The sequence below is a fragment of the Mesitornis unicolor genome, unplaced genomic scaffold (genome assembly GCF_000695765.1).
Source record: "Mesitornis unicolor isolate BGI_N332 unplaced genomic scaffold, ASM69576v1 scaffold10858, whole genome shotgun sequence".
Lineage (NCBI taxonomy): Eukaryota > Metazoa > Chordata > Aves > Mesitornithiformes > Mesitornithidae > Mesitornis > Mesitornis unicolor.
In genome coordinates, this window is record NW_010202553.1 from 1 (window position 1) to 27,978 (window position 27,978).

General features: G+C 41.1%; 2 protein-coding genes across 2 annotated transcripts; one reads left to right on the forward strand and one right to left on the reverse strand.

Moving 5' to 3' along the window:
• Nucleotides 1-2,251: 2,251 nt before the first annotated feature.
• LCT (lactase) lies at nt 2,252-19,193 on the forward strand (the record flags this gene model as incomplete). The annotated part of the gene is made up of 16 exons (XM_010190435.1): nt 2,252-2,335; nt 3,320-3,419; nt 3,784-3,854; nt 4,624-5,340; nt 5,718-6,363; nt 7,477-9,036; nt 9,366-9,634; nt 10,472-10,762; nt 11,442-11,640; nt 12,316-12,518; nt 12,901-13,010; nt 14,608-14,742; nt 15,786-16,009; nt 16,760-16,996; nt 17,686-17,859; nt 19,159-19,193. Coding segments are annotated over 16 exons (5,055 nt in total), but the record flags the coding sequence as incomplete, so codon positions are not given.
• On the reverse strand, nt 18,857-27,978 carry UBXN4 (UBX domain protein 4). Its single transcript, XM_010190434.1, has 12 exons — nt 27,899-27,978; nt 27,006-27,034; nt 26,089-26,207; nt 25,790-25,952; nt 25,235-25,337; nt 23,562-23,616; nt 23,243-23,407; nt 22,325-22,452; nt 21,237-21,339; nt 20,753-20,884; nt 20,216-20,424; nt 18,857-19,488 (listed from the first exon to the last, which is right to left on the reverse strand). The coding sequence occupies exons 1-12, from the start codon at nt 27,976-27,978 to the stop codon at nt 19,350-19,352; spliced, it is 1,425 nt and encodes a 474-aa protein (XP_010188736.1). The 3' UTR covers nt 18,857-19,349.

Here is a 27,978-nt window from a genome sequence, read left to right on the forward strand (position 1 = left end):
ATGGGATTTCCCTTAGCAATTGCTTGAAGAAATGAAAATTAACTATCATTTACAAATTACTTTAAAATTACTCAAATCCAGTCTTATTCTATTTTTTCTGTATACAATGACAAAGTCATAATAAGCTATTTTGTAGATAATAATATATTTTTGTGCACCTTTTCCTGATGCACAGAGGCAATGCTAAAACTTCCTGAAATGTTCCTCAAATGATGAAGAAACAAGTCACAAGAAGTCTCCTGAAAGTTAATAATAGTGTGAGGAAATCTGCAGTGTCCTTTGACTTTCTTCATTGTAGACACTGGGATTCTTAAGTAGTTCAAACTCAACTCTGCCTGTGTTACATAGGGCAAGAGAATTGCACCTCTTCTATGATGGATACCCAGGATTTTCTAGCCAGCTGTCCTCTTGGGTCTGCCTTTTTTGGGCTTGGAATTTATCTGTCCCAGGCAGGCAACCAGTAGAGCTGACTGAGTCCTGTTTTTTTCAAATTTTTAATTAATTAGCATATTTTTAATTCCTGCATCTGTTAGAAATACTTTGCAGTACAATTCACACTTAAAGAAGTTTCCCAGCTTACCTTTCACATAATCCGTCCCCCCAAATTCCTGGCATTACAGCATCTCAGCACCATCCAGCACAGAATTAATTTTAAAAAATACCCACTGTAGAACCACCACAAAACCATGAAAATTAAGGAAATTACTTGTAATTATGCATGGAGTGGAAGGGCACCCACTGTATTCAGATCCACCTTCCTGCAAGCAACAGTGCTAAAGTGGTTATGAGCCATCACAGTAACACAAGATTTATTGACAAAAGGCTCCTTGAACACTGCCTTTTAATTTCTACCTTCAGCTCTGTTGAAATCATAGTGGGTATTCTGAAAGCAGCTACCTAGGACACAGTCTGATCCCCTAGATCTTCAAAAATTTTCAACTGATTTTAAAAGAACTGCAATGAACTGAAATTTTTAATTTGTCCTTAACACACTACTAATCGACTGCCTCTTTTTTCTTTTTTTCAAGGTGGAAGGCTGTCTATTGTTTTAAGAACGGATCATATCTTGGATAATGTTTCATCAGAATTGCTTTCAGTTTCTCTTCAGGTAACTCCTTAATAGAAATTGTTTCCAAAATTATAAAAATTTGATTTGATTTAACTTGATTCTTATGTACAGGCTCAAGTGGCCTATTGTAAGTTAAATAAAATTCTAGCAAGTTGACCAACTGACCGATTTGGTAAATATTATTTATTTGATTAGTTTGATCATGTGAAGGTTGCTGATTTTAAAAATTACTTCAGCATCTTCTCTTGGCTAGTAAGCACCTATTAAGATATATGGAGACATATTTGCTCTCATAATTGGAAATTTTAGTAATACACATGCTTAAATCACAAGGTGTCTGCAACCTTATTATTATGTGCACCCATTGTTATTTTATTTGTAAGTTTAATGCACCACCAAAGAAATCAATACTTTATTTTAAATAACTGCTATTTAAAAGAAAATACTATGTTTAGACACAGATGGAGCTGCGAAAAGATGTTGATGTAGGGTGCAGTGAACAAAGGGCAGTGCAGGTTTCTTGCTTGCATTCATAAGCCTTCAAAATTTAGTACTAGGGTAAGCAATGGTGTGGGCATGGCATTTCAAGGATATGAACAGGGTGTGGTTTGTAGGGAGAGGAAAGATGTTGTATTAGATGAGCTGACTAAACTAGAAAGAAAACCTTGGACTGAAAAATACACTGAAAGCTTATCAGTTTTTTTCCTAACTTCATCAGCTGGTTTAATATACGAATACTATCTGTTCCCTTGAGCTTGATGACTTGTAGTGGGATAACACTTGTACTTTGGAATGTTTCAAGATTTCTGAAGTGGACTTTCCCCAAAGGATTATTGATAAGGCCTATCTGAACCACATAGTTGCAAAGGTGTCTCTGTCTGATGAATCATAGACTTCTTCAGTTTTACTAATTAAAAAATCAACTGTAAATCATTAATATTAAATCCATAAAATAGTTCTAGAACTTCATTTAGCTGCTTAAATTTTATTTGGTTCAGAGATACAAAATGCATCTTCCCATATGGTATCCACTTTGTATTTATTATATTGTCCAGGTGTCCCATATAGCTTCTTACTCCAGCAATGTATCTTGACCAAACATTTCACAGGTTTACGTATTTTTAATAGCTGCAAAAAATGCATTTTACTTCAGGATCATTCTTTTCCTTTTCTTGTTTCCAGGATTCAGTAGACTTTTTGTCTCTCAGCCTTCAGTACTCTTGTGGAAATGAAACAGATTTCTACCAGAAATTGAGTGAATTCCAGGTAACATTATACACAGTGTTAAAATTATAGCAGCAGACAACAAACCATAAATAGAAGGGGTATTTCATGTTTCTTGATGCGTGTCTAAGCAGTTCTGATTTGCTGTGAGAGGTCAGACAACAGCTACACCAGGAAACAGCTGCATACTGCTCACTTACTTCTCTGTTGTTATTCACACTTAAAAACAGGTGTTCGAAAGTGCTGGAAAGGATAATTTCGGTCAGTGCTCATTAATGATGTATTAATAACTGGAATGGCAAAATTCTTTTGTCCAGGACTGAAAAACCTTCTCTTTGACATCTTAAGTCTTTGATTGATGAGCTGTCAGACTAATACTTTTACACAAAAAGACACTATTTTATTCTAGCATGTGTTCTGCAACAGTACTACCAAACTTCACAGCTCCTCATTGGTAGACACAGTGCTAGAAATGTTAATGAATATGAGTTTGTGAAAGGATTAGATCACATGGCAGCAACCGTGTCAGTGGTGCTATAAACTAGTACTTGATATTAAATCTCTGGTAGAGAATTGCATTCTTAAAATATGTTAGATGAGAGTCATCCAGCAACTGAATAGCAGAATAAGGAGCTACCCATGTGACTCATTCTCTTTAGAGTCCCAGCATGCTGCAGTTACTCTAAAAACCTGAAGTGAGATTTATGGCAACAAATTCTTACCAAGTAAACTTTCAAAAAAGGTCATAGTTCCTTGTGCCTTTTCAATGAGAGGTCGAACACTGAAAGTTTCTGGGGTTTATGCTTTGATTTGCATTGGGCTTTTTTTGGATCAGAGAAAAATAGTGGGTGGTATTTAATGCTTACTCTGTTGATTTATGAATTTAACTTTGAAGATCTTTATCACCAACTCTTAGTCTTTTAGATATTTCCTATTCTGTGTTTAAAGCAACAAATGCCAAGAGCATGGTTTTACTATCTGGCTGATGCTTCTTTTCATACAAATCTCTGACTTCTGGTTTTGCAGAATGACTGGAAGTACAGAAAGATCTTGATTTTCAGTCTAAAGTTCCTTGATTGTGGTTCCAAAGAGAATCTTTTCATACCAGTAGATGCCATTGTCAAAGGTGAGTGACATGTTTCAAGAAGGAAGAGAGTTTTTTAGCTAAACTCTGCATGGCAAATTACAGAGGATGTTCAAAACTGTCCACTCTGGACTGTTGCTATTAGCTGAAATAACTTTATGGTTTCTTTCATAATCTTCTTGGAAAATTAAGGGTGGATGATGAGTGTTGAGGGAGAGGAAGCAGGAAGTTTTCCCCAGAGCTGTTGATCACTTTCTAACATGAAATTGTAAATATCTAATAAAATCCCAACCTATTGGATTTGTGAAATATATATTAGTTATGAAAAACACCTTGTTTCAAAAGGTGTAATTGTATGCACAAGTAGTGTTATGCAGCCCATGACATCTAAGTTGTTTGTTTTCAGCTATTAATAAAGAAGAGACACTTACAATTGGGTATGACGTTAATGAGTTCTTGGACTTATCATCACCTGACGTTTTAAGGTACAGTTTTTTTCCCTTAAATCGGACACTATAATAAAATCATGTCCTCTAAAAACCTATGTGCAGGCAGACACAAGAGAGTTTTAGCAGTAAAGTCTGCTGTTGGTTCCTGAAAGGACTACTAAGGAATGCCTTTCTGCTGAGCCCAGTTTCTTGCTATTAGAGGCAGTCCTCTGACCTCCTATTACAGGCAATGTAATCCTCTTTCAGTCTCTCATCCTCGTTACTCAGTTTGCACCTTCAAGCCTGTAGTAACTGGTACGTTTTCCAAGCTTTCTGTTCTTTACAAGAGCAAAATAGTTTTAAATAAATACATACATACATACATAAATACATAAATAAAATAGAGGCTCTCCTAGGGGAGAAGCCAATTTGGCCTACAGAAATGTATGAGATGTCATTGCACAGGAAAATCCTAAGGATTACAGAAACTGAATTGATTAGTTTTAGTTTATCCCATGGAAACTCATGGGAGCAGTTGTATCACGTAGCATTGCTACACACTACAAGGATTTTGTTTGCGCCTTTGCTTAACTGTAATGAATGATGAGAATCTACCTGCAAATAAGTGCATTAGATATACAGCTCTTAAGCTGCTTTGCAGTCAGCTCAGTGCATTGCTTGCTGGATGGCAGTAGGTTGGACTGATCAGATGACAAACGATCTATACCCTAAGTGACTTATGTCAGCTGAATGGGGAGCAAACGATTTGTTTATCCTCCGTGTTTGTGAGTTCTAGGGCACTGGCATCCATCTTGGAGAATGTAACTTCTCTTTATTCTTTTTCCAGCAACCCCGATACCCTACAGGAGAACCCAGGTTCTGTGCTTGCCCCTCCCTCCTCCTACCAAACAGTTTGGGAAATGTTTGCCCAACAGTCTGAATTGGAGAGGGATTCTTTTTTGCAAGATGTTTTCCCAAGTGGTTTCCTCTGGGGCGCATCCACAGGTGCCTTTAACACTGAAGGAGCTTGGGCAGAGGATGGGAAAGGAGAGAGCATCTGGGATCAGTTTGGGCATGCAGGCCATGTCTACAGGAACCAAACAGCAGATGTAGCATGCGACAGCTACTATAAAACCAGCTATGATGTTTACCTACTTAGAGGTCTTCATCCCCAAATGTACAAATTTTCTGTATCCTGGCCTAGAATTTTCCCTGTGGGCACCAGTGAGACCATCAACTCCAAAGGTGTTGATTATTACAACCAATTAATTAACCGGTTGCTGGATTCTAACATTGAGCCCATGGTGACTCTGTTCCACTGGGACCTCCCACAGGCCCTTCAGGTTCTTGGTGGCTGGCAGAATGACAGCATCATAGATGCTTTTGTAAACTATGCAGACTTCTGCTTTGACACTTTTGGGGATCGGGTCAAATTCTGGATTACTTTCCATGAGCCTTGGGTTATCAGCTACGCTGGCTATGGCACCGGAGAGCATCCTCCAGGAATCACTGACCCAGGAGTAGCATCTTACAAGGTAGGGGCACAGGAATAACTACGATCTTGCAGCTGCTGTTGTTGTTTTCCTCTGATAGTTCTGTATTTTAATTATGTTCAAGCCTAATGTGGTCTCTGAGAAAACTACTTGATTGTTTGATTTATGATACTTGCAGAAAAGTGGGGTAGTTAATGAGTGGTAAATCTCTTTATTTTATTTTTCTATTCTGAAAGCTGGTGGTGTTGGATAGCCAGATTCTTCTGCTTAATTCAAAACCTGCTGCACTCTCTGGCTATGTTTAGTAAAGTTTTCTTCTTTCGGATGGAGATTATATTCTGACATGGCAATAGTCTCAATGCTTAGGAGTCCTTGTGGAAAGCAGTGTGTCACGTACCTCCTTTGCTTTCTGCCCCCAGGTGGCTCACACAATTCTCAAGGCTCATGCCAAGGTCTGGCACCTGTATAATGACAAATACCGCTCTCAGCAACTGGGAAAGGTGGGGCTGGTGCTGAACTCGGATTGGGCCGAACCCAAGACTCCAGCCAACTCAGAGGACGTGAGGGCAGCTGAGAGGTACTTGCAATTCATGCTGGGCTGGTTTGCTCACCCTATATTTGTTAATGGTGATTACCCATATATCCTGAAGGCTCAGATCCAGGAAGTAAACCAGCAGTGCTCCACAACAGTTGCACAACTGCCTCTGTTTACAGAAGAGGAGAAGTACTGGGTGAAAGGGACTGCAGATTTTTTTGGTCTTTCCCATTACACTTCCCGCCTGGTCAGTACTGTGACTAATGGGATCTGCACACCAAGCTTCGAGAGCATTGGGAACTTCTCCTTGCATGTAGATCCTTCTTGGCCACAAACTGCCTCTTCTTGGATCCATGTGGTCCCTTGGGGATTAAGAAGGCTGCTGAAGTTTGTATCCCAGGAATATACAGGGACAAAGATCCCTATTTACATAGCAGGAAATGGTATGCCAACAGAAGACACAGGGGATCTTATTAATGACACTCTGCGAGTGGATTATATACGCCGGTACATCAATGAGGCTCTAAAAGGTATGGAGAATTTTATTTATTTATTTTTTAATAACGGCAATTAGTTGTTCTATCTCTTTGATGGTGGTTAACTTAAAATATCACCTCTTGCATAGTGATATGAGGTCAACTGCCTGTTATGTATGCAGTGTGACCTCATACATATACTTCAGCCTATCTGGTGTCCATTCTGTTTAGATACGGGAATAGGTTTTTCATATATACAGATTAATGTAGCCTGGACCCTCATGTCAGTCCCTCTGCGAGAACAGTGTTTTTATAATTCAGCTTCCCTGAAGATGATTTGTCTGCAGGCACTCTCTTGCCTACAGAGATCTCAGAGATCAGAGCTGAACAATGTCTTCACTGATTAAGCAGATCTGACAGCAGCCTGTACCATTTCAGGTTAGAATTTTAGGGAGATACTTATATCTGAATAATTTTAAGCAAGGTTCGAGGTATACCTGTATCTTTGCAAACTGCTTATCAATTGATGTAAAAATAATATCAGTGACTGAAGTTCTGGACAGATACAGAGGTTCAAGATTTCAAACAGAGATTTGACTGAGCTTGAGATACACAAATCAATACTATCAGGAAAACTTTATTAAATATGCTGGATTAAATACAGTGGTCATCAATGTACAGCGTTTGATCTTCTTGACCTATTTTTCAACATACTGATGGAAGTGTTAAAGAGCTATGGAAAATACAGTTTAGCATTGCTGTTATGCTCAGGCAAGCACTAAATATGTGTGATGTTTCAGGTTAGCTGTAGTGTTAAATCTAAAAGAGCACCATACACCTAAACTGATGAATTGTGCTTGAAAACAAGAACACAGGGAAAGGGATACCACTGGCACAAGTGTCCTGTACTCAAATACCACTTGACTAATATTTCTTTTCTCATGCATTTTGATCACTAAGCATTTGTCCAGCTCCTATTACAGTACTGACTGCTTTTCTTGCCAGATACTCTGATTTTTTGGGTTTTGATTAGGGTTTTTTTTGGCCAAAGACTGTTTGTAGATGTTTGGCTTATCACATTGTTACCTTCAGTTGTGGTGCTTACGTTGTGCTGCATTTGGAAAATGTTCAAATGAATAACAGTGTCTTGTACTGTTTCTGTGACAGCGGTAAAACTAGACACGGTTGATGTTCGGTCATACATTACTCGATCCCTGGTTGATGGCTTTGAAGGCCCAGTGGGGTACAGCCTAAAATTTGGACTACATCATGTGAATTTTGAAGATAGCAACAGACCAAGGACTCCCAAGGCATCTGCTTATTTCTATTCCAGTGTTATTGAAAAAAATGGTTTCCCATCCAAAGTTCTGAACAAATTTTCTACACCGGTGATGTTTAACCTACCTACACCATCAAAGCTGCCAAATTTAACAGCATCAGAAGTTCCCTCCAAGGCAAAAGTTGTCTGGGAGAAGTTCTCATCTCAAACAGACTTTGAAAGGGACATGTACTTTTACGGGACATTCCCAGAGGACTTTACATGGGGTGTGTCTTCTTCTGCCTACCAGGTGGAGGGAGGTTGGAATGCTGATGGCAAAGGACCCAGCATTTGGGATAACTTCACCCATATTCCAGGGAATATAAAGAATGATGATACTGGAGATGTAGCTTGTGATAGCTACAACAAGGTGGAGGAAGATCTTTACCTGCTGAGAGCCTTAGGGGTAAAGAACTATCGTTTCTCCCTGTCCTGGTCTCGAATTTTCCCCAGCGGAAGGAACAACTCAATCAACAGCCATGGAGTTGACTACTACAACCGCCTCATCGATGGACTGGTTGCAAACAAGATCACCCCAATTGTCACTCTCCACCACTTCGACCTGCCACAAGCTCTACAGGACATTGGGGGCTGGGAGAGCACCACGCTGATTGACCTGTTTGATAGTTTTGCGGATTTCTGTTTCCAGACCTTTGGGGACAGGGTGAAGTTCTGGATTACGTTCAATGAACCCCAAGTTATCGCCTGGATTGGCTATGGCACTGGGGCATTCCCACCCAATGTCAATGACCCTGGCAGTGCTCCCTACAAGGTTGCTCACATCTTACTGAAAGCTCACGCCAAGGTCTACCACACATACGATGACAAATACAGAGCAAGTCAGGGAGGGATCATCGCTCTGTGTCCCAACATTGACTGGATTGAGCCAAAGACACCAAAAGACCCCAGGGACATAGAAGCTGCAGACAGGTACCTGCAGTTTTTGGTGGGGTGGTTTACACACCCGATTTTCAAAAATGGGGACTACCCCGAGGTCATGAAGTGGAAAGTTGGGAACAGGAGCGAGCTACAGAACCTGCCGTCATCTCGCCTACCGGTTTTCACAGCGGAGGAGCGTGAATACATCAGAGGCACAGCAGATGTTTTCTGCTTCAACACCTACACCTCCAAAATTGTAACCCATGCCACAACCCGGTTGAGGCCCTTCTCTTATGACTATGACCAGGAAGTTTCAACAACGGTTGACAGCTCCTGGCCCTCCTCAGCTATCAGTCAGCACCGGGCTGTGGCCTGGGGGCTGAGGAGGCTACTGAACTGGATCAAAGAAGAATATGGAAATCCCCCAATATACATCATTGAGAATGGAGTGGGGATAAAGGCCACGTCGGATGTTGATGACAGTGCCAGGATATTTTACTACAAAACATACATTGATGAAGCTTTAAAAGGTACCAGTGTTTGTTTTGTTCTGTTGTGTGTCTCCTCCCTAGATTTCTGGTTACTTTCTTTCTCAGAGGAGTAGTTTTCAGAAGCAATTGGTATCAGTCTTTAAATATTCTGACCACAATATAAACATAATGTTTCTTTATATGATCTCCTTTACATGGCCATTTGTATTCTGTGTCCTTCAGCTATGAAGAGTCTCTTATGATCTTAGTTGTCCAGTGGCAGCTTTATGAAGCTGGAAGTGTGTATGTGTTTGCATATTAATTCCTTGTGGTTCATTTGATGCATGATTATACCACTGATGTTCTTCCATTTGTTTCTGGTCTTTCAGCTTACAAGTTGGATGGTGTTAATCTGAAAGGCTACAACGCTTGGAGTTTGATGGATAGCTTTGAATGGTTGAATGGTTATGAGCCAAGATTTGGATTGCACCAGGTTGATTTTGACAATCCCAACAGGCCAAGAACCCCAAAGCGCTCTGCTGTGTACTATGCAGAAATCATCCGCAATAATGGTATCCCATTGCCCAAAGAGGACACATTTTTATATGGAGAGTTTCCAAAGAACTTTTGGTGGAGTGTAGCAACTGCAGCGTATCAGGTTAGGAAACCGAGACCGACTCTTAAAATATCTGTGGACAATTAATTCATTTTGGATGAGGCACGCACAGCTTTTGTAACATTGCCTTTTACCGTAATTTAGGGTTAGAGTAACAACTGCAGTACAAGAGAGGAACTTGGAGGTATTTCAGGGCATGGTTATCACAGAATCACAGAATCACAGAATCGCTCGGTTGGAAAAGACCTCCGAGATCATCACGTCCAACCGCTCCTGTCTACCCCCTAAACCATATCCCTAAGTACCTCGTCTACCCGCTCTTTAAATACATCCAGGGATGGTGACTCCACCACCTCCCTGGGCAGCCTGTTCCAGCCTCTGACGACCCTCTCAGTAAAGAACTTCCTCCTTATCTCTAACCTGAACCTCCCTTGGCACAGCTTGGTGCCGTTTCCCCTTGTTCTATCCTCCATCACCTGGGAGAAAAGACCAGCACTCACCTCTCTACAACCTCCCTTTAGGTAGTTGTAGGTGGTGATGAGGTCTCCCCTCAGCCTTCTCTTCTCCAGGCTAAACAACCCTAGTTATAGCACAGGAATTGAGACAGCAGCATGGGCTTCAGGAGAGCCAGCCAGCATGGAGCAGCAGGTGAACTGAAACAGTTCCTCTTCTGCGATACTGTACTTTGCTAATGCTTCTTACCTTGAGCCCCAAGAGGTCTTGCTAGGTACAGCAAAAACATTACTGTTTCTCATCTTAAGCTGCTAAGTCAAAATACTGTTATGTGCCACAAAGACTAACAGGCTGAATTATTTGCTATGCCAAGACCTAAAATTGGTTACTAACAATTGTGCCCGCCCCCCCCATCTTCAATTACAGATTGAGGGAGGATGGAGAGCAGATGGGAAAGGATTAAGCATTTGGGACCAATATTCTCACACTCCTTTAAAAATCAGCAATGATGACACTGGAGATGTTGCTTGTGACAGCTACCACAAGATTGAGGAGGATGTGGAAATGCTGGAAAGACTCAAGGTGTCTCACTATCGCTTTTCAATCTCCTGGGCCCGCGTTCTCCCAGATGGGACCACCAGATACATCAATGAAATGGGACTGAACTACTACGAAAGGCTTATTGATGCTCTTCTGGCAGCTAACATTAAGCCTCAGGTAACTACAAATGATAACTTACAGGTAACTAAAAAATAGCAGAACCCAATTCAGATGCTCAGAGTACACATATGTGTTTCTGTCCACACCTTCCTTCACAGAGAAATTGTCTTTCATTGTGTTCTGCAAGGACACGTGAATTTTGCATAAGCAATGAACTGGGAGTACAGTGATACATTAGAAATTACTACCCAGAAAGATCACAGTAACCTTATTGTTGGCTGTTTGCTATTACCTTCACATCCCTCATGTGCTTGGGAGTGGATTCCACAAGGTCCTACACAGTGATCTTTCCAGAGACTGGCTCAGTGGAGGTACCAGGCCAAGCAGGTGCTTAACCAGACTGTATTTCAACTGAGAGGCAGTGCAGGTGCAGCACTTCTTCACTGATGAGTTCTTGCTGTCACATGTTTGTGGTGATTTTTGATAAAAGCTTCATCTTCACCAACAAGAGTCCGTAGATAGGATGATTTTCCCATGGCCTAAAGAAACTGAAACACTGGCAAAAGGTATTTTATTTGAGTGCATGAGTGATCAGTACAAATTCAAACACCATTAGGAACAGGTACCTGCAGATCAAAGCAGCATTTATGTTTGTAAATGGGACTGGGTTAATATCCTTATTTCTGAAATTAAGAGTGACTGGTTGAGTCTTTTCTCTTGCTGTGCCTCCCCACAGGTAACTCTGTATCACTGGGACCTCCCACTGGAGCTGCAGAAAGTCGGTGGGTGGGAGAATGATACTATAGTTCAGAGGTTTAAGGAATATGCTGACCTCCTTTTCCAAAGACTGGGAGATAAAGTGAAATTTTGGATTACCCTCAATGAACCTTACAACACTGCATATTTGGGCTATGGCGTTGGCACAGCTGCTCCAGGTACGACTTCTGGGCATGACCTCAGTCTTCTCAGCACTGTAGGTACAACTCTGCTGCAGCAGAGTAGGTGCCAGGGCCTTGCAAAGGTAGAGCAAGGATGACAGTGTGGTGAGGATAAATGAGGTTTGGCCCGCTGTGGGGTGGCAAACAGGTGCTTCTTTCACTTTTCCTGTCCCCTCAAAGACCCATCCTCCTTCCTTCACTCCTCTAACCCAGCTCTCCTCTGCAACCTCCAGATTACACTTGCTGTCTGGAGCAGACCCCATTACCAGAGCAGCTCCAGCAACTGTGGAGAAGGGATAAGGCTGGAGGAGGAACAAGCTCAACCGTAGGGCAGAAGCAGGGGAATGGGAGGGTTGGGAGCTGGCCTTAACACACAGCTTTCTGCTCTCCATGCTGGTGGCAGCAGCCTGTTGCTGAGTTTGGCAGCCCTGCACAGGCGGAGAGCTGGGTCACCTGTGTCCTACTGAAGGGGTGGCAAGGGTGATGTGGCATCCCACACAGCCTGCCCACTGCAGCTGTGCCTTCAGCTGTCTCTGCCAAAGCAGGTGCTGCACATTTATTAATTTACCAGCGGGCAGTTCTGGGTGGCCTGGGGGTTGTGTTAACCTGGGAAGCAGCAGATGAGAAAGCTGGGAAATGCTGCTTCACTGCCTGTGCTCACTGTCTCTGCAGGCATCTCTGTCCGGCCAGGGCGAGCCCCTTATGTGGTGGCACACAACTTAATCAAGGCCCACGCAGAAGCCTGGCACCTCTACAATGAGACCTACAGGGCAAAACAAGGAGGAGTGATCTCTATCACCATCAACTCCGACTGGGCAGAACCAAGGAACCCACACAAGCAGGAGGATGTCAATGCTGCCAGCCGATACTTGCAGGTACAGAGACACCCAGTCACAGCTCTCCCTACTGCTCCTGGGTTTGTTCATGGTGGCACCCACATCCTGGGTGCTGAAGATGCCCATCATGCATCTTACCATGCCAGCATGAAAGACAAGGGTGAGCCAGATGCGTCGCTGCAAGGAAATGTGTCAATTTTTTCTGGTGGCTGATAAGTACACAACAGAAATGAGACAAAATACAATTGCAGTGGCAAAAGCGTATTAAATTTGCTGCCATTAAACAGGCATCCCTGCATATCTCCATGTGCCTGTTAAATACAAATTCAGGTACCAGCCATAAAGCAGCACATGAAGGAGAAATGGTTAAATCCCTTGTTTTGATACATAATTTATCCTTCTCCCTTATTTCCTGGCTTAGTTTTTTGTAGGTTGGTTTGCCCATCCCATTTTCAAAAATGGCGATTATCACGAAGTGATGAAAACGAGGATTCGGGAACGCAGTCTGGCTCAGGGGCTGAGCCAGTCCCGGTAAGAGCCCAGGCACACATCTGCTTTTGTTGTAGCTGCTGTGATGAAACCTGCTTTTCTGGAAGTACTAAAAATTTCAATGACTCTGTTGCAATGTTACTGTAAAAATCTTGGTGTCCTCACAGAAAAACTCTTGTGTACATTTTGGCTGTTCCTTACCACTCGTGCGAACTACATTTATTAATACAATGTATCTTTGGGGTAATGAGTTGGCAGCTCAGAGTGATCCAGTGAATGCATTAGACATAGTGCTTTACCTGACAGTGGTAAATGTGTTTTAAGTGTTCTTAAAATGATGTCCTGAACTTGAGCACTGAGAAGTCATTGGTCCTTCTGTTTTTCACTTTTTTTCCATTCCCACTAATTATTCTTAACCCTATTGTGCCAGCAGTGCTCTATCATGAATGTTTTGCCTTTTCTCTTCCATTTTAGGTACATATAAGCCTCTCATCACTTTCATAGCAATTTGATAGGTTATATTAGATCTGGGGCTATTCCTGATCATCCCTCTCTGAAAATGGGAAAGACCACTTGTTCTGAAAGGAGGGAGGTGGTGGAAGAGTCAGTGTGTGCTCGGCAGCAAAGGCAGGTCCTCTTCGAGATGCGAGTTATGCTTTTATATGGGCCTAAAACACTTGCATTCTTGAGCGCTTTTTGGACACATTATTTCTTCTCTGGTGGTTGCTGCCATTAATAAGACAGCAACGACACTGTGTGTTCTTTATGAGATAACACATCCAAGCATCTCAATGTGGGGAAGAAGTCCTGTCCTCAGTATAACACTGCGAACTCTCACGCATCACCAAATTGCCAGGAGCACTGGCTGCAGTTCTAGCAGGGGTCACTTAGGGACCCAATTCCCAGGAGGATTTTCTCCCTCTTCTGGCTAAAGAAAGAACCAAAACCTTGCTCGTGCTCCAGGGCACACTGGATGTCCCTGACGCCATTCCTTACTCTGTGCAGGGCTGCAGATCCCAAAGTGAGGGTGTTCTTTGAAGAGGTCTCCCTTTGCAGGAAAACCAAGCACTTTGGGATTAAATGGCAGAGTCCACACACAGAGCCTTGCCCCAGTTTCTCCTGGGTTTCTCTGTGTTCCTCCAGAAGGACCATGGTACCTCCCCTTGTGCTTGTGGTGCTGGTATCAGGGATACCAGCATTACACGTGGAGCGTGTTCAAAGTGTGGAGCTCAGGGAGAAAGCTCAGAATTTGTGTGTCACACCTGGATGTCACTGGCTGCCAGGAGGCACCATTTCATGCTTCCCTCTGCCAGAGCTACTCATGCTTTTGCAGGATGGTGGGCTGAGACAGGTCAGGTCACTTCTCTGGATCTCCACAGGGGTGTGGTGAACTCTGGGCATGCACTGTTTGTCTTATAAAGCAGGATAAGCAGCACCTCTAGCCATCAAATATCTCCTTTCTGGTCAGTGAAAAGTCTGCTCCTCTCTTGGAGAACATTAGAGCAGGCAGCATAAATTGCATGTTCCAGCAAAGTCTTAGTTTATACAACAGGTCTGGGGAGGGGTAGAAGCAAAAGGAGGGGAAATCCTAAGACTTACATTTTGAGGTGTTTATGTTTTTCTCTGTTTTCTATTGCAGACTTCCAGAATTTACTGAAAGTGAAAAGCAAAGAATTAAAGGCACTTATGACTACTTTGGTCTAAATCATTATACTACAGTTTTAACATACAACGTGAACTATCCTGCTGGTATTCTGTCGTATGACTCTGACAGGTAAGAGATGAATGTCAATTATCGGTCAAGTGGAGTATGCACACCTGGAGCCTGGGCTCACTAAGCAATGTAAACAGATAGCAAATAAAGCCATGAGACAGGTGTTTCAACCTCTTATAGCCAATACTACAGAAAATATCTCCAGACAGCACCCATGGTGCTGTTATTTTTACAAAAGCCCAGCAACAGCCCATTTTTTACAGACCTGATGATAAATGTGAATGGCTAAAATAGAACAAAGAAAATTAGAGGATCTACTAAAGGAAGGCATCTGCACCTTTAAGTCTCCCAATGGTTTGGGATCAGCTATAAACAGTATTTATCGTATTTCCTGCCCCTAGTTTACATTTCGAACTGCCAGATTATCCTGATTGATGGGTGCTGCTCCATTTGCTGTTAAACAGTTGTTCCTTCATCACATTGGGTAAATGTAAATTCAAAGCCTAAACAGCTATATCGCTTCATGGTTAAGTACATGTAAGTCAAGGTTTTTCTTTAGATACCAATATCTTTCCCCAGCTTCAAAAGGTAAGCAACAGGGGCTTTCTGTTGAGAAATAAAGTAATGGTGTGACAACACACAGGAGTGAACATTGGCTGTTTTCTGAAATGTTTCCACAGAGAATATATGAAATTATTATAACTTCCTCTGCACCAGCATCCCAGCCCCTGTGGTTTAGCCCCATAGGAGGACACTGGGCTCAGTCTTACGCTCCTGGATGTCGGTGCAAATGGCAATTTTGTGTGCTCAAGCACTGCATTAAACGTTGACTGGAACAAATGGTGTCAAAGGACAAATATCAGGAGCTAACATCACATCCTCAGCTGTAGTTGATTTAAGCACAATGAGACTAAAGCAAAGTATGAGAAGTGTTTCTCGTGAGCACCAGCACCACCTTGGCCTGCTGTACATTCACCAGCTTGTCACAATGTCACCTTGGGTTCAGTTTTCTGTGGAGTTCAGCACTCTGTTTCTCAACCCTGAAGCAATGAGGTGCCAGGCACTTGGGACCGGTCCCTTGATCTGTGTGTCGTCCTCTGCAGGGGTGTAGCTTCAGTATCCGACCGCAGCTGGCTGAACTCTGGTTCCTTCTGGCTAAAGGTGACACCCTTTGGTTTCCGAAAGCTCTTGAGATGGATAAAGGAAGAGTACAACAACCCTCCCATTTACGTGACTGAAAATGGGGTCTCAGAAAGGGGAGCCTTAGACTTAAATGACACTTGGCGAATACATTACTATCGGAGCTACGTTAATGAAGCACTGAAAGGTAGGAATGGTTATTTAAATCTGATCACCCAAATCTCTAGAGAGCACCAGTATTGCACCACAAGCGTGACAAGCTGAAAGACCACTGCCATCACACCTGCAAGTTGCACATCCACGTGGGTTTACTCTGTGTCCATTTGAGACCCTCAGCAGAAAGTGGCCATGGACAGCCATGACTGCAGGGAAGGGTGATTTAAAGAATGAACAAACCCTGGGTTTAGTAGGGTAACTGCAGCTTCCTTGGACAGCTGCAGCTGGTTTCAGCTACACTGTGTTCAAGCAACATCAGGGAAAAGCATTCGTTTGCTTTTCTGATGCAGTGGAGCTGCCATCCAGGTGTTCAGAATGTACCCATTCACTGCCTTTTAGCAGCAAGGCCCCACAGGCACATGTTTAAGCAAGAGTTGCATGTTGATGGCTTTTCTTTGCTCCTAAACCTTTGCTTACTGGACAAAAGCTTTGATTTTTGGAGCCTCCAGCACTGGCAGGCTGACTGAGCTACCCCAGTTGTTCATGAGCTGTAACTTGGCACCTGAACTACCTCAAAGCAACTGAGCTAAGACAGCATGTGACAGATGAGAATGGGGACACAGCGAAACCAGGGAGGCCAGTGTGGCAATAACCTCTCTGTACTTGGCACCCTGCTGCAATATAGTGTCCTGGAACACCTTTGTGCCACTGCTGGCCAGGTGGTGACACCTCCTGTCACCCAGCTGCACAACTAACCTGTTCTCTCTGGTCTTGCTAACAGCTGTTGTGCTCGATGGCGTGGACTTACGAGGCTACACCGCGTGGACGCTGATGGACAACTTTGAGTGGGCAGTGGGCTTTGATGAAAGGTTTGGCTTCTACTACGTGAACTTCACAGACCCTAACTTGCCACGGCTCCCCAAGGCCTCTGCCAGGTATTACTCACAGATGATAAACTGCAACGGGTTTCCGGACCCAGCAACAGGCCCGCATCCCTGTCTGGAACCGGAGCCTGAAGGTAAGTGAGAACTCATGCTTGTTTGTATGTGTGCAACTGATTCTAATCCTAAAAGATTTCCATAATCTATAGTCTTTGAAGACACGACCATCTTCTGCAATATTCTTTTTAAAGGCTCCAGTAGTGCATTGATTAGCGATCAGTTATGACTGAAGACGTTCATGTGGAATTCTGTCACTTCCCTATGCAAAACCAGAATAATGAAATTCTGTGTCCTTGTTTTGCCTCTCTCCAAAGGTTATGTAGCAAAAGTTGTTGCATTGTACTTTTATCTGATTAACAGAACTGCCTAAGATGTTTTCCAGACCACATTCAGTATCTCCACATCATTTTTTTCCTAAACAATTCTGATTACTTTCTATGAATCGGAGTTTTGCGTAAACCTTTGGAAATACTGATTCTTTTGTCATGTATGTGCTCTGAACAGGGGGAGTACATTGAACAGCAACCACTGGTAGGGTGAGGTTTTGGGGATGAGCTGCCAGGGAATACTCACCTCTCCTAGAGCTTCAGGAATTTACGCTGAGCTAGAATTGTGTCAATCACTGATCCCAGTGAATGACAGCTACTGCTGGAGTACTGAATAGCAATGCTGAAAGCCTCGTAGAGGCAGGAAGTAGCAAAGCACTTGTGTACATGACAGAATTCACCTGTGTACTAATGCTTGCTTATTGTTTCCCCAGGGACAGTGACCCCAACAGCCAGCACACCAGAACCGGCTGACAACGTGCACTTTTTGGGATTCGACTTAACATCCCAAAGCGCAGAAATAGCACTGTATGTCCTTTTTGTTTTTACTGCAGTTGGAGCATTGGGCTTGGCTCTTCTTGCATACGTGCATGGAAAATTATCCAAAAAATCCCGTAAAATACTCAGATATAGAACTTAGTAAAATGTAAAGTTTCCACTTAAAGTGTTTGGTTTGGTTTTTTTTCTATTATTAGAAAAGCCCACAGTACCAAGAAAAGAAACCCAGTGCTTGTACTGCTGCAACTGTGTGTCTTGCCTGAGAGATGGCTCCCCAGCACTTTGTTGTTTGCTTCCCAACTTTAAAATACGAAGGAACATTTTGTTTCTGGTAACTGTTTCTTTTCTCCTCAGGCATTATTGATTCGATTTCTTACACACAAAAGTAAAATCACTTGCTCCTGTCTGCACAGGGATTCTGAACTTGAACTTTCATTTGTTCTTGGTTCATCATCTCCTCTTGGATGATACAGGTCTCTTCAGGGAGCACTCTACTGCTTCTGAGTGTTCTTAAGACAAGTTACTGTCTATACTGCTGAAAACTGGCCTAGGGATGGACTATTCTACTGCAGCTACTGTGTTCTCCCTCCTTTCCTTTATTTCCTATACAGTATTTTTAAAATTGTCACCATAAATTATGTATCAGAAATTATTTTAAAAATAATGGAAATTGCCCCAGTACTATGCCTTTACATTTGAATAGAGTACAATACTTAATTAAATTTCCCTTGAAGAATCTGGCACAGCACAGAACACCTGTAATATTTAGCTCTTTAACACTGAGCAACACAGGTTGTACCCTCCCATCCAGGAAGGCTGTGACCCTTCCTCCAAAACAAGAGTTTCCAGGCTCTTGTGTGGCAGCCCTCTGTTAACAACACTTCCATTTTATGTGATAAAGACCCATCTTTTTTCTTCCCGTACTGCAGTCCAGACCCAAAACACTATTTCAGATGTGTTTTACCAGATCTAAATACGAACAGCTCCTGAGAGAAAGGTCATTTAAACTGGAACAAAAAGTTTGTCTGCTGTATTTTAACTTTCAGTGTATGATTCTACTACTCCTTTCCTTGTGACACAAGTACTGCAGAGGAACTTTGCAAGAGAAGACAGTTATGTTTTCTGGAAAACAGTTTATTGAGTGCTCAGGGAATTAAAAACTACAAGGTTTTGCTTGCAGTTGCAGAAGCAAGAAAAAAAGTTAAACATAAATTAGTTACCAGATTTGCTACTTATAGTGCTTCTGAAACCCTCATTTTAATCAGTCATTGCCTACCATGACCTTTATATTAATATCTGGCCCTTACATTTATGTAGCAGAATATTTATAGATTAAAAAGTGCCTTCCTATGGCAGTAGGGAAATGATTATGAAAGCTGACGGAGATTTTTCAGTCTTTAACTCTTTGCTTCTAGGCCTCAGCTACACCCGCTCGATTTTTCTGACTTAGGTGACTTTATTCCATACTCCATTGCAGGAATAAGAATTAAATAATTCAGTCAGTGTAAAATAAGCCCCGCTTGTCCAGAAGCTTTAGTTGACTTAGATCAAATAAGAGGAAAACAAACAAAAAAAGCCAGACAGTGATTACTGCAGTTACTCAAAACTACATCTGTTGTGTAGAATTTCCATTCCAAGTATTGTTTTCATCTTCTCCATCATCTTGAGTCCTCAGTCTATATATTTTGCCTTCTTTTTTGAAGTCATCCCCCTGCTTTTCCACTACTCGTTTCCTGACTGCTTGCCTAGGGTACAAATAACAGTGAGGTTTGACAGTTTCCCCTGGCAATAATTGCATTCACTTCTTGTGTAAATCATGCATCCTTCCTCCTCTTATCCCCAGTGATAGTTTTCTTCAGCCCTTTTTTCCCCTTGGGAAGTAATGCCCAGCTGAAAATGTGTCATTTAGTGGTCAAACTGACAGAATCTCGCTTCCTCTGGAAAGCGCCTGCCAGTGAAGCGATACATGGCTGCCTCATGTGAAACAGCCCAGCAGCTCTCCTGGTGCAGGAGATCTCTCATGCTCCAGGCAATACAAAACCTTAACTGTTTAACCAGACTTCAGCTGCCTAGTTTTCTCGTACAGCCACGCCGTAACAATTTGACATCTGATTTTCAAACTTTTATCTTCCAAACAATATCAGCCCAAGTGAAGCCACGTTTGTGGTTACAGCTGAATTCTCTGTTCATAAATGACTGCAAGGCAATGCTTTTTCTACTCTGTAATTGGAAACTGAAGCAAACAATAACATGGACCTTGCTTAGTCACCCATGTAAAAGTAATCCTAGTCAGAGCTGCCATGTGGTTTACCAGCCACCAAGTAATCCCTTTTAACCAGATGAAGGGTGGTGGCCAGAAACTGCAGCAAGGCAGCAGTTAAGAGATGGGCACAGTTGAGTTCCCCTCTACAAGATGGAAACAATTCCACCAAGTGAAACAAGAGAAACAGCTGCCTTCAACATCTGGATTACCTGCTCTGCTCAATGCTGCTGGACGTTGAAGGAGTTGAATGGTCTTGCTGATGAGCGGATCGCACAGCGGACTGCGACGGGGGTGGACTCGTAAACAGAAAGTTGCTAATAAATCTCCAAACAGCTAAGAGGGGATACAGTATCGTGCCCAGGAACTTCCACAGATCACTGCCTGAAGCCTGAACAACTGAAGTAGCAGGTCTTCCTGCCTGGTCATGAACACATAAAGCAAACTGGTCAGATATTAAAGTTGTGCTCTTGTAGAGTAGTTAACACATAATTTGGAAGCAGTGCAGTAGACACAAGAGAACTCCTTTGGTTACACATTAGGCAAGTATCTATGCCACTGTTTATCTGCTTCAGAAAAAATCCTTCTATCAGTCCTGACAAAAATTGGGGTAATTTTGCAAATCTGTCTCAGACTCAGACCAAAAATCAAGGCAAATATTATCATAGCCAACTAAACGCAGCAATACAGCTACAGTACTGCTCTTTGCAATGAAACGAGAAGCAAACGAACCAAAACCCAACACCTACCGGCAGCAACACTACTGAAGCACTGGGCGCTAACTCTAGGTCCAGTAATTTCTTTCCATAATCTTCTCTGGTAAACTCCCTTCTGGGAAACATTGTCGCCAGTGAAAAATTGCCATAAGCATTACCAACCGTCTATGAAAATATAAAGAAAACATTTTATTTATTACTGTTCACTTTCAAACAACTGCACACTTGCCAGTGGAGTATACCTTGCCATACTGACCCAAGAGTTCGATATCAAACTATCAATCATCTTCAAATAGAGAAACAAAGAATGTTTCATAGCCTGCTATCTGTACCTAACAATATACTGCAGTAATACAAAGTCTTTGTATTGCAGTCACCAGAAAAGGCTGCTACAAAAACCCCCTTCAAATAAACAAAGCAGCAAGCAGTGAGTGACAATTCCACCATAATCAACAACGAGTCAATGCTACACCAAGTTGCAGTCAGCATATAGCTAAGAAACAAAACACCAATTTACCTGGGCAGCAAACTGCCTTGCTTCTTCCAGTCGTGCTTCGGATGGGAACTGGTTAGTAAAGGAAGATCCGTCTGGGAGGCGGAACTGAATCCTGGCTATTGCACTGCAGGACACGTATTGGGGTCAGTCAGCATAGGAACAGTTACAGACAAACGCTCCTGGGGCTTCAGCGTATTTCAATACTTTAGAGTATTGAAATGTGGAAGAGAGGGACAGTCATCCTCCTCACAGCAGTGCAGATGGGTTCTAAGTTTGGATCCACAGCTGATAACCATCTGCTTACATATCACAACGCATCTCCTCTGGGTTTTATCAGAGTCCAAGACCCGTCATAATTCAAACAAGACATTCACATCAATCATGCAAAAACTGAATAAATGAATGAAACAGAAACCATATTTCTTGTACTATGAGGGCATAGACATTTAAGCTGGCTCAGCAGTGACTCTGTATTCAGCTAGCTATGGCCCAGCATTACTGTTTGAGTTGCAACACCAACACAGGCTGTTAGTCCCATATGTGCCCTCTGTTCAGGAGCAGCACTGCACTCATGGTGGCTCCATAGCTTCACATAATGTCTCCACAGGTCAGAACATTTCTTAGAGCAGTGGTGTTGGGCAAAGGAGACAGCTCCGACCCAGCCAGCCGACTAGCCCAAGGCAAGCTTTGCTGAATCCAAGCCAATTGCACACAAAGCCAACAAGCTCTGTCGGCACCATGCTCCCCAGCAGAGTTTTGACATTATCGAGTCATTATTATCATGTTCTCACCTAGCCCCCGTTATATGTGGTATTTAAATTAAAAAATCAGGCAGAAAAAGCTCTTATCTAACTCAAATAACACACAAGGAAAAGCTGATAGTGTTTCATAAATGGGAATATCAAAAGGATAAAAGTTATCAGAACATAATATTCATGTAAGTAGCTGGAAATAAATATTATAAAAGAAAGCCAACTCTTTATGTCACTATTTAAACAGTTCAACGTGGCATCAATTAATAGATTAGGATATATATTACATCTCTTGAAACTTTAAGTTTCTTTACCTCTCCCCCAAAAATATACACCTCTTTCTCTACAGCAACTCACCTTCGCTCCCTTTGAGATGCTTCTTTTCTGGCCTCTATTTCAGCCTGTTTAGCCTGAAGTGCTGCAGCTTTTGCAGCTTCTGCTTCTTCCTTCGATTTTGCAAAGCGAGCTGCTCTCTCAGCACGATCCTGCAAAAGGACCAAACAGAAACCTTAACTTCTACCATAAATTGTAGCTTAATATCCATTAAAACAGAGCGCTACGGTCTGTTCTCAGCACACAACTACATAGATAGAAGCAGGCCATATGGAGAAAGAACAGTACTGCTGCACAGAACTACACGCTGCCAAATTGCACAATCGCTTGCCATTAGCCAAGATGACAACTTTCAATGAGTCACTTCATGCAAACAGTTGTTAATAATCTTCCTATGTAAGCCGAACACTACAGTGAAGAGAAAGGGAAAAAAATCTTATGACAAGTTACACGATTAGTGTAACTTGTGTTCTAGGCCAAGAGCTAGTAATGAGCAGGGATTGCAATTGTTACCAACTGCTAATAGCCCTATATATACACATACATACAGGCTTGGAAAATAATCATCACCACCATTCTGAGACCACAATTAAATATTCCCTGTGCTTCTGGTCCAGAACTATGCTTAAATTCCAATTAATTTTTATGCTTAAGTGACAACTCACCACCGGGCTCAAAGAGTAAGAGAGAAAAGTTGGTATGTTCATTCAGATATAAGAGATCACGATGAATATGAAAGCAGAAGCTTCATTGTATACACAGGAAATGCTACTTAAAACTAAAATGCATAAAATTGTTATAATACAAGACCACAGGATTCCAAACAGAAAAACTGACAACCTTTCAAAGTGTAACTGAATGAGAAAATTTATCCTTTTAGCACACTGCTGGCATCTGTGAGAGGGAGAAGCAGCAAGCTGTCTGCCATAATGAAAGATTTACCATTGCAATCTGCTGTCTGATGCGCTCTCTAGCAGCCCTCTCCTCTGCCTTCTCTCTGTTCCTTTCCTCTAACATACGTTTTGTCAATTCTTCTTCCTGTCGTCTTTTGTACTCCAACATTTCTTTACCAGTTTTTCTCCGTTCAATTTCTTTCTTAATTTCTTTCTGGATAAACAACAGAGACACAAAAATTGAACTGCAAAATTGATTTGGACAAGAGTAAGACAAGACTGAAGTGCACTTGTTTATAAAGGAATTAAGCATTTATTTAAGTAAGATTATAAAAAAAATTGCAAGTGGTTTGACATTTCTGTGTTACCTGTTCTTCTTCTTTCCTTTTCTCTTCTCGTCTTTCTTCAAGCTTTTTTGTTATTCTAAATTTAAGAATGAAGTGAAAAATCTTAAAATTGCAGTATCTACTGTTAACATTTTTAAATTTTAACAAAGCATTTGCAAACACTTACAGAAGAACGGAACACATGAAAAGAGCATGAACTGTAACACAGTGCTGATACCCGATGTTACAGTCACGATTCATTCACATGCGGGTGTACCAGCCACAACAAGATGAGGTGGTGATTCACCATCTACTTTCCAACTTTTAACGTATTCCTTCTGTCCTTATCCACTCAGTAAATGCAGAATCTTACATATTCCTACTGTTGAACCAACTTGGAAGACATACAATAAGCAAATACTGTCTATGATCTGTGGCAAGAGAAATGTTAGATGTCAATCTCTTCTTAGCTATGTAAGCCATCTGGCTTCTTCTGCACATCACTTCCTAAAATGGAAAGCAAATAATATATAGCACTGACATAGATGCACATGCATCTGTCTCTTCTATCCAGAAAGGTGCTTTAGAATAAGGAGAGACTTAACAAAACCCAGTCATTTACAACATATTTTAAGTCTAGGGAAAGGGCAAGCATGAACAAACAAGATGAGATGTCAGATAATGAGAAAAATTTTGTTTGTACGGTAGCTGGTTGGCTTTTTTAAAAAGAAAATGGTAATTAGGACAGAGCTTGGCCTCTTTTTTCCCCCTGTAAGAAATGCTGTAGCTATATAGAAATATGGCACAATTTAAGATTAATGCACATTTTAGAAAGGGACTTTGGTATTTATATATTTTTAAAGTATTTTATATTTATTATATTTATATTAAAATATTGTCTGCATTTTCTTATCAGTGGTAAGTAAATATTACACTTATTGTCCAACAACTTTGGAAGTAAACTGAAATTAAACATGAAAAAGTTAAAAAATGTATTTTAGCAGTATAAATAATCCTATTTACTACGTATGTGTTACTGGTTTTACAGAGGGTATTACAAATAGTATCACTCTTACAGATGGTAAAAAACAAGTTTATCCACAAAATCTTGTATCTAAAAACAATCAACGTAATGAATGAACCATGTATTGAACCAGATGTTTCTGGCCACCATACTTTAAAATACTACAATTAGCACTGCTCATCAGGCCTCATTACTGTTCGCTGATCGAAACAGAAGCACAGTCTCAGAACAGGATTCCTCTGGCCGTTTCAATATGCCTTGACTACAAACAGTCATCAAAAAGGCAAGAAAGAAATGATGGCATCCGTGTCAAAAATCTAGGTTACCACTTTATTACCTCAGTTGCAAGTGCTTTCAGTTCAATGTTTTAACTCCTTCAAAATTTCTGCAGCAACCATATTGTCTGTATTTGACTTATATCAAAGTAAGGAGAATATTTTTAGTTTTCCAGATTATCCTTTTCTTTCAGAGTACATGAAAAAAAGATTAATTTAGAAGCTGTTTTTATATCAACCCTAGTATTGTCACAGACATCTAAACAAAAATAAGACCATGTTTGCCAGATGATAACAGAATAAGCACAAAAATCCTGTAATGAAGCCTGTTTGTTTAAAAGAAACCCGAAGAAACACACCAAAACTGCCTCTTGAGAAACAAACACAATACATTAGGAAGTCTGCAAAAGATTTACCTTTCTACTTTGAGTGTAAGATCATTCACAGGCTGAGCATCACTCACTTGCTCATCTGAAGCATTAGCTACTTCCTGGCTTGCTTGACCTGAATTTGCTCCATCTTCAAGTGATTTACAAGAAAGTAATGCACAAGAGAAAAAGAAAAGGTATATTCCTTATCAGAAAAGATTACTGTGCTCATCATTAGCCATAACTTGCAATTACGAGAATTTCTCAAGGGAATATGAGGTTCTGCTATTTAGACTCCACCCAGCAATTTGGTTTCAGGTTACTAACCCAAAAAAACTTGAAAAACTGAATCCTATTTCAAGAAAGCATACACAAGTTTTATTGTATTATAAACCACAGATTTTTCATTCATTAAAACTGAGCAGAATGACAAGTTATTCTTCCCTCAAGACTTGCAAGAAGCATGCTGGGATACCCAAGCTTTTCCTGAACGAGTCCACTCAATATTTTGCTTTTTATGTACCATCATATAACAACTTAAGAAACAGAAAACTATTTCAGAAGCAAATTAGCCAGCATTTGTGTACAAATACCAACCATTACCAGCAGAAGGTTGCATTGTCTCAGTCATAACAGACTCGGGAGAGTCACAACACTCCGCTGCTCTGGATTGTGTATTTTCTGGAGCACCATGAGATGGAGAGGAGGGACAGGGAGCAGATGACTGACTGCCGTTTTCCAAAGGCTGCCCTTTTACAGTGTGCATCTAAAGAATTGGGGAAACAAAATTAGACTATGAGAATTCAAATATTTTCCACAGGTTCAAAGGTCAGGACTAAACTCTTTTTTTTGGAGAATCAGTCCCATTTAAAATATAACACTAAACTTTAAGCAAGCATTACCTGTTTAACTTTATGAATTCTGGTAACAAGCTCTTCAACAGAAACACTGCCAGCAATTACTTCCAGAGGGATTCCATTGTCCCCTATAAAAAAACTGGATGGAACGCACACTACGGGATCTGCACAGCAACAGTTAAGGGCAACAAGCAACAAAAGTCTATAAAGTAACTTTAAAAGGAAAAGCAGAAGTCCTCCACCCAGTTGCCAAGTAATCAGTGTCAAGGGAGAAAGGAAAAAAGACGCTAACAAAAACGCTGGAAAACATTACAGAGTCGAGTATTTCATCTTTTCTTTGAAATGGTTTAAGCCAAAGTACTTTTCTCCAACACACATGTATCAAACAACCAATTATGCTTTGACTTGATTTTGTTTTAGTGTGAGACAACATCTTAGACACTAATGAACACTTTACAGCATTAAGAAAATCCAAGTTGAGGGACTGAATCCTCTATCTCAGCACACACAATTTCTGAGCTATATGCAGTGACCTATTTAAGCTGGGCAGACATTTACTGAACTTCATACCTGTGTATCTAGTAGAACCCAGTCTACTACTTGTTCTACCTCTGTAACTCTGAACTCCAGATAATAATTTAAAGCACAGCTTGTTTGTTTTCTAATGCTGATTAGTAATACCAATAGGTTTTTTACATAAAGCTTTGGATAACTGTCTATTTGGAGAATTACACAGAATTAACATAAAAAACCCCAACTAGCTCACTTTCTTTAAGAACTGACAACCAGTTGAATACACAGATGGTATCTTTTAACTACTCAGTTAATTGCATATTTCTGTGCCATGAGAAGTATTTTCTAATAACATTTCTTGTACATATTTTTCTTAGGAACAGTATTCACTTGTAAAGAGCAATTATCTGTAATCATAATGTAGCATCTGAATTGATCTCAAAGGATACAAATTTGAGAAAACTGCAGGCATGCTTCACTGTTTAAAAGAAAATATTAGTTCAGGAAGAGCAATCACTTTGCAACAACTTTAGACTAAGTCTTTTATCATAAAAATAACTGTTCCGCTACCACACACAACTATTTAAATACTTGAGAGAACATTAAAAGCAAATTTGCATTGAAGTTTCTCATTAACATTTTGCATAAGTGTTGACATGGTGACAATCCCTGGTTATCACAGTTGACCTCATAAGATTCACGGAAACAGTAAAATGAGGGCAAGTGCTAAGAAGCAACTCAAGAAAAAAAGACATCAAGTCTACTGAGTACAAATAATACACTAAATCTAATAAAATGTCTATAGAGCATTTCAAAATAATACAACTTCTGGAAATGTCAGTGCCCTTTCTGCACACATATACATAACAAAAACAGTTGAGTAATTTAGCCAGGACCTTCAATGCTTCTCTATTCTATGTGTTACAACAGAGACAAACATTTTCTCTGGGGCTTTACAGATCTTTATCTTTCTGAACTCATAAAAGTTTTTAAATTCATTACATAACTTGGCAAATCAAGAACTGCCTCAACAACCCTTGCATTTTGATTCTAGCTTTTTTACATAACTGTTGTGTCTCTTCCTGTCGAAAAAGGACAACCTCAAGCACTCTTTTACTAATACTGAGATACAGTCTGAAATACACAATGAATATTATGCAGAGCATAACAGCAAATTTGGAATTTTCTCAGGCTCTACTGGGTTCAGAAGTACTGAATTCACTTATGTTCTGGAACCCTGTATTTAGACTACCTCCAAATCAGGGCAAGGACTTCAAAAGCCTCCTACTCTCATCATCATCAAAGAGACTGCGTAAGAGACAGAATTAGAATAGGATCAAACCTTTTGGTGTCGATTTTAATAGCAACGAAACCATCTGAGGCAGCCTCAGTCACCTTCTCATCTTCCCACCTTGCAGCCAT

Excerpts from the sequence above, each read along its gene's own strand:
- UBXN4 (XM_010190434.1), bottom strand. The coding sequence starts at position 27,978 with ATGGCTGCAAGGTGGGAAGATGAGAAGGTGACTGAGGCTGCCTCAGAT. Across the intron at positions 25,338-25,789 it reads GACAATGCAACCTTCTGCTG|ATGGAGCAAATTCAGGTCAA; the intron begins GTAATGGTTGGT and ends AATCACTTGAAG. Across the intron at positions 23,408-23,561 it reads AAAGGAAAGAAGAAGAACAG|AAAGAAATTAAGAAAGAAAT; the intron begins GTAACACAGAAA and ends TTGTTTATCCAG.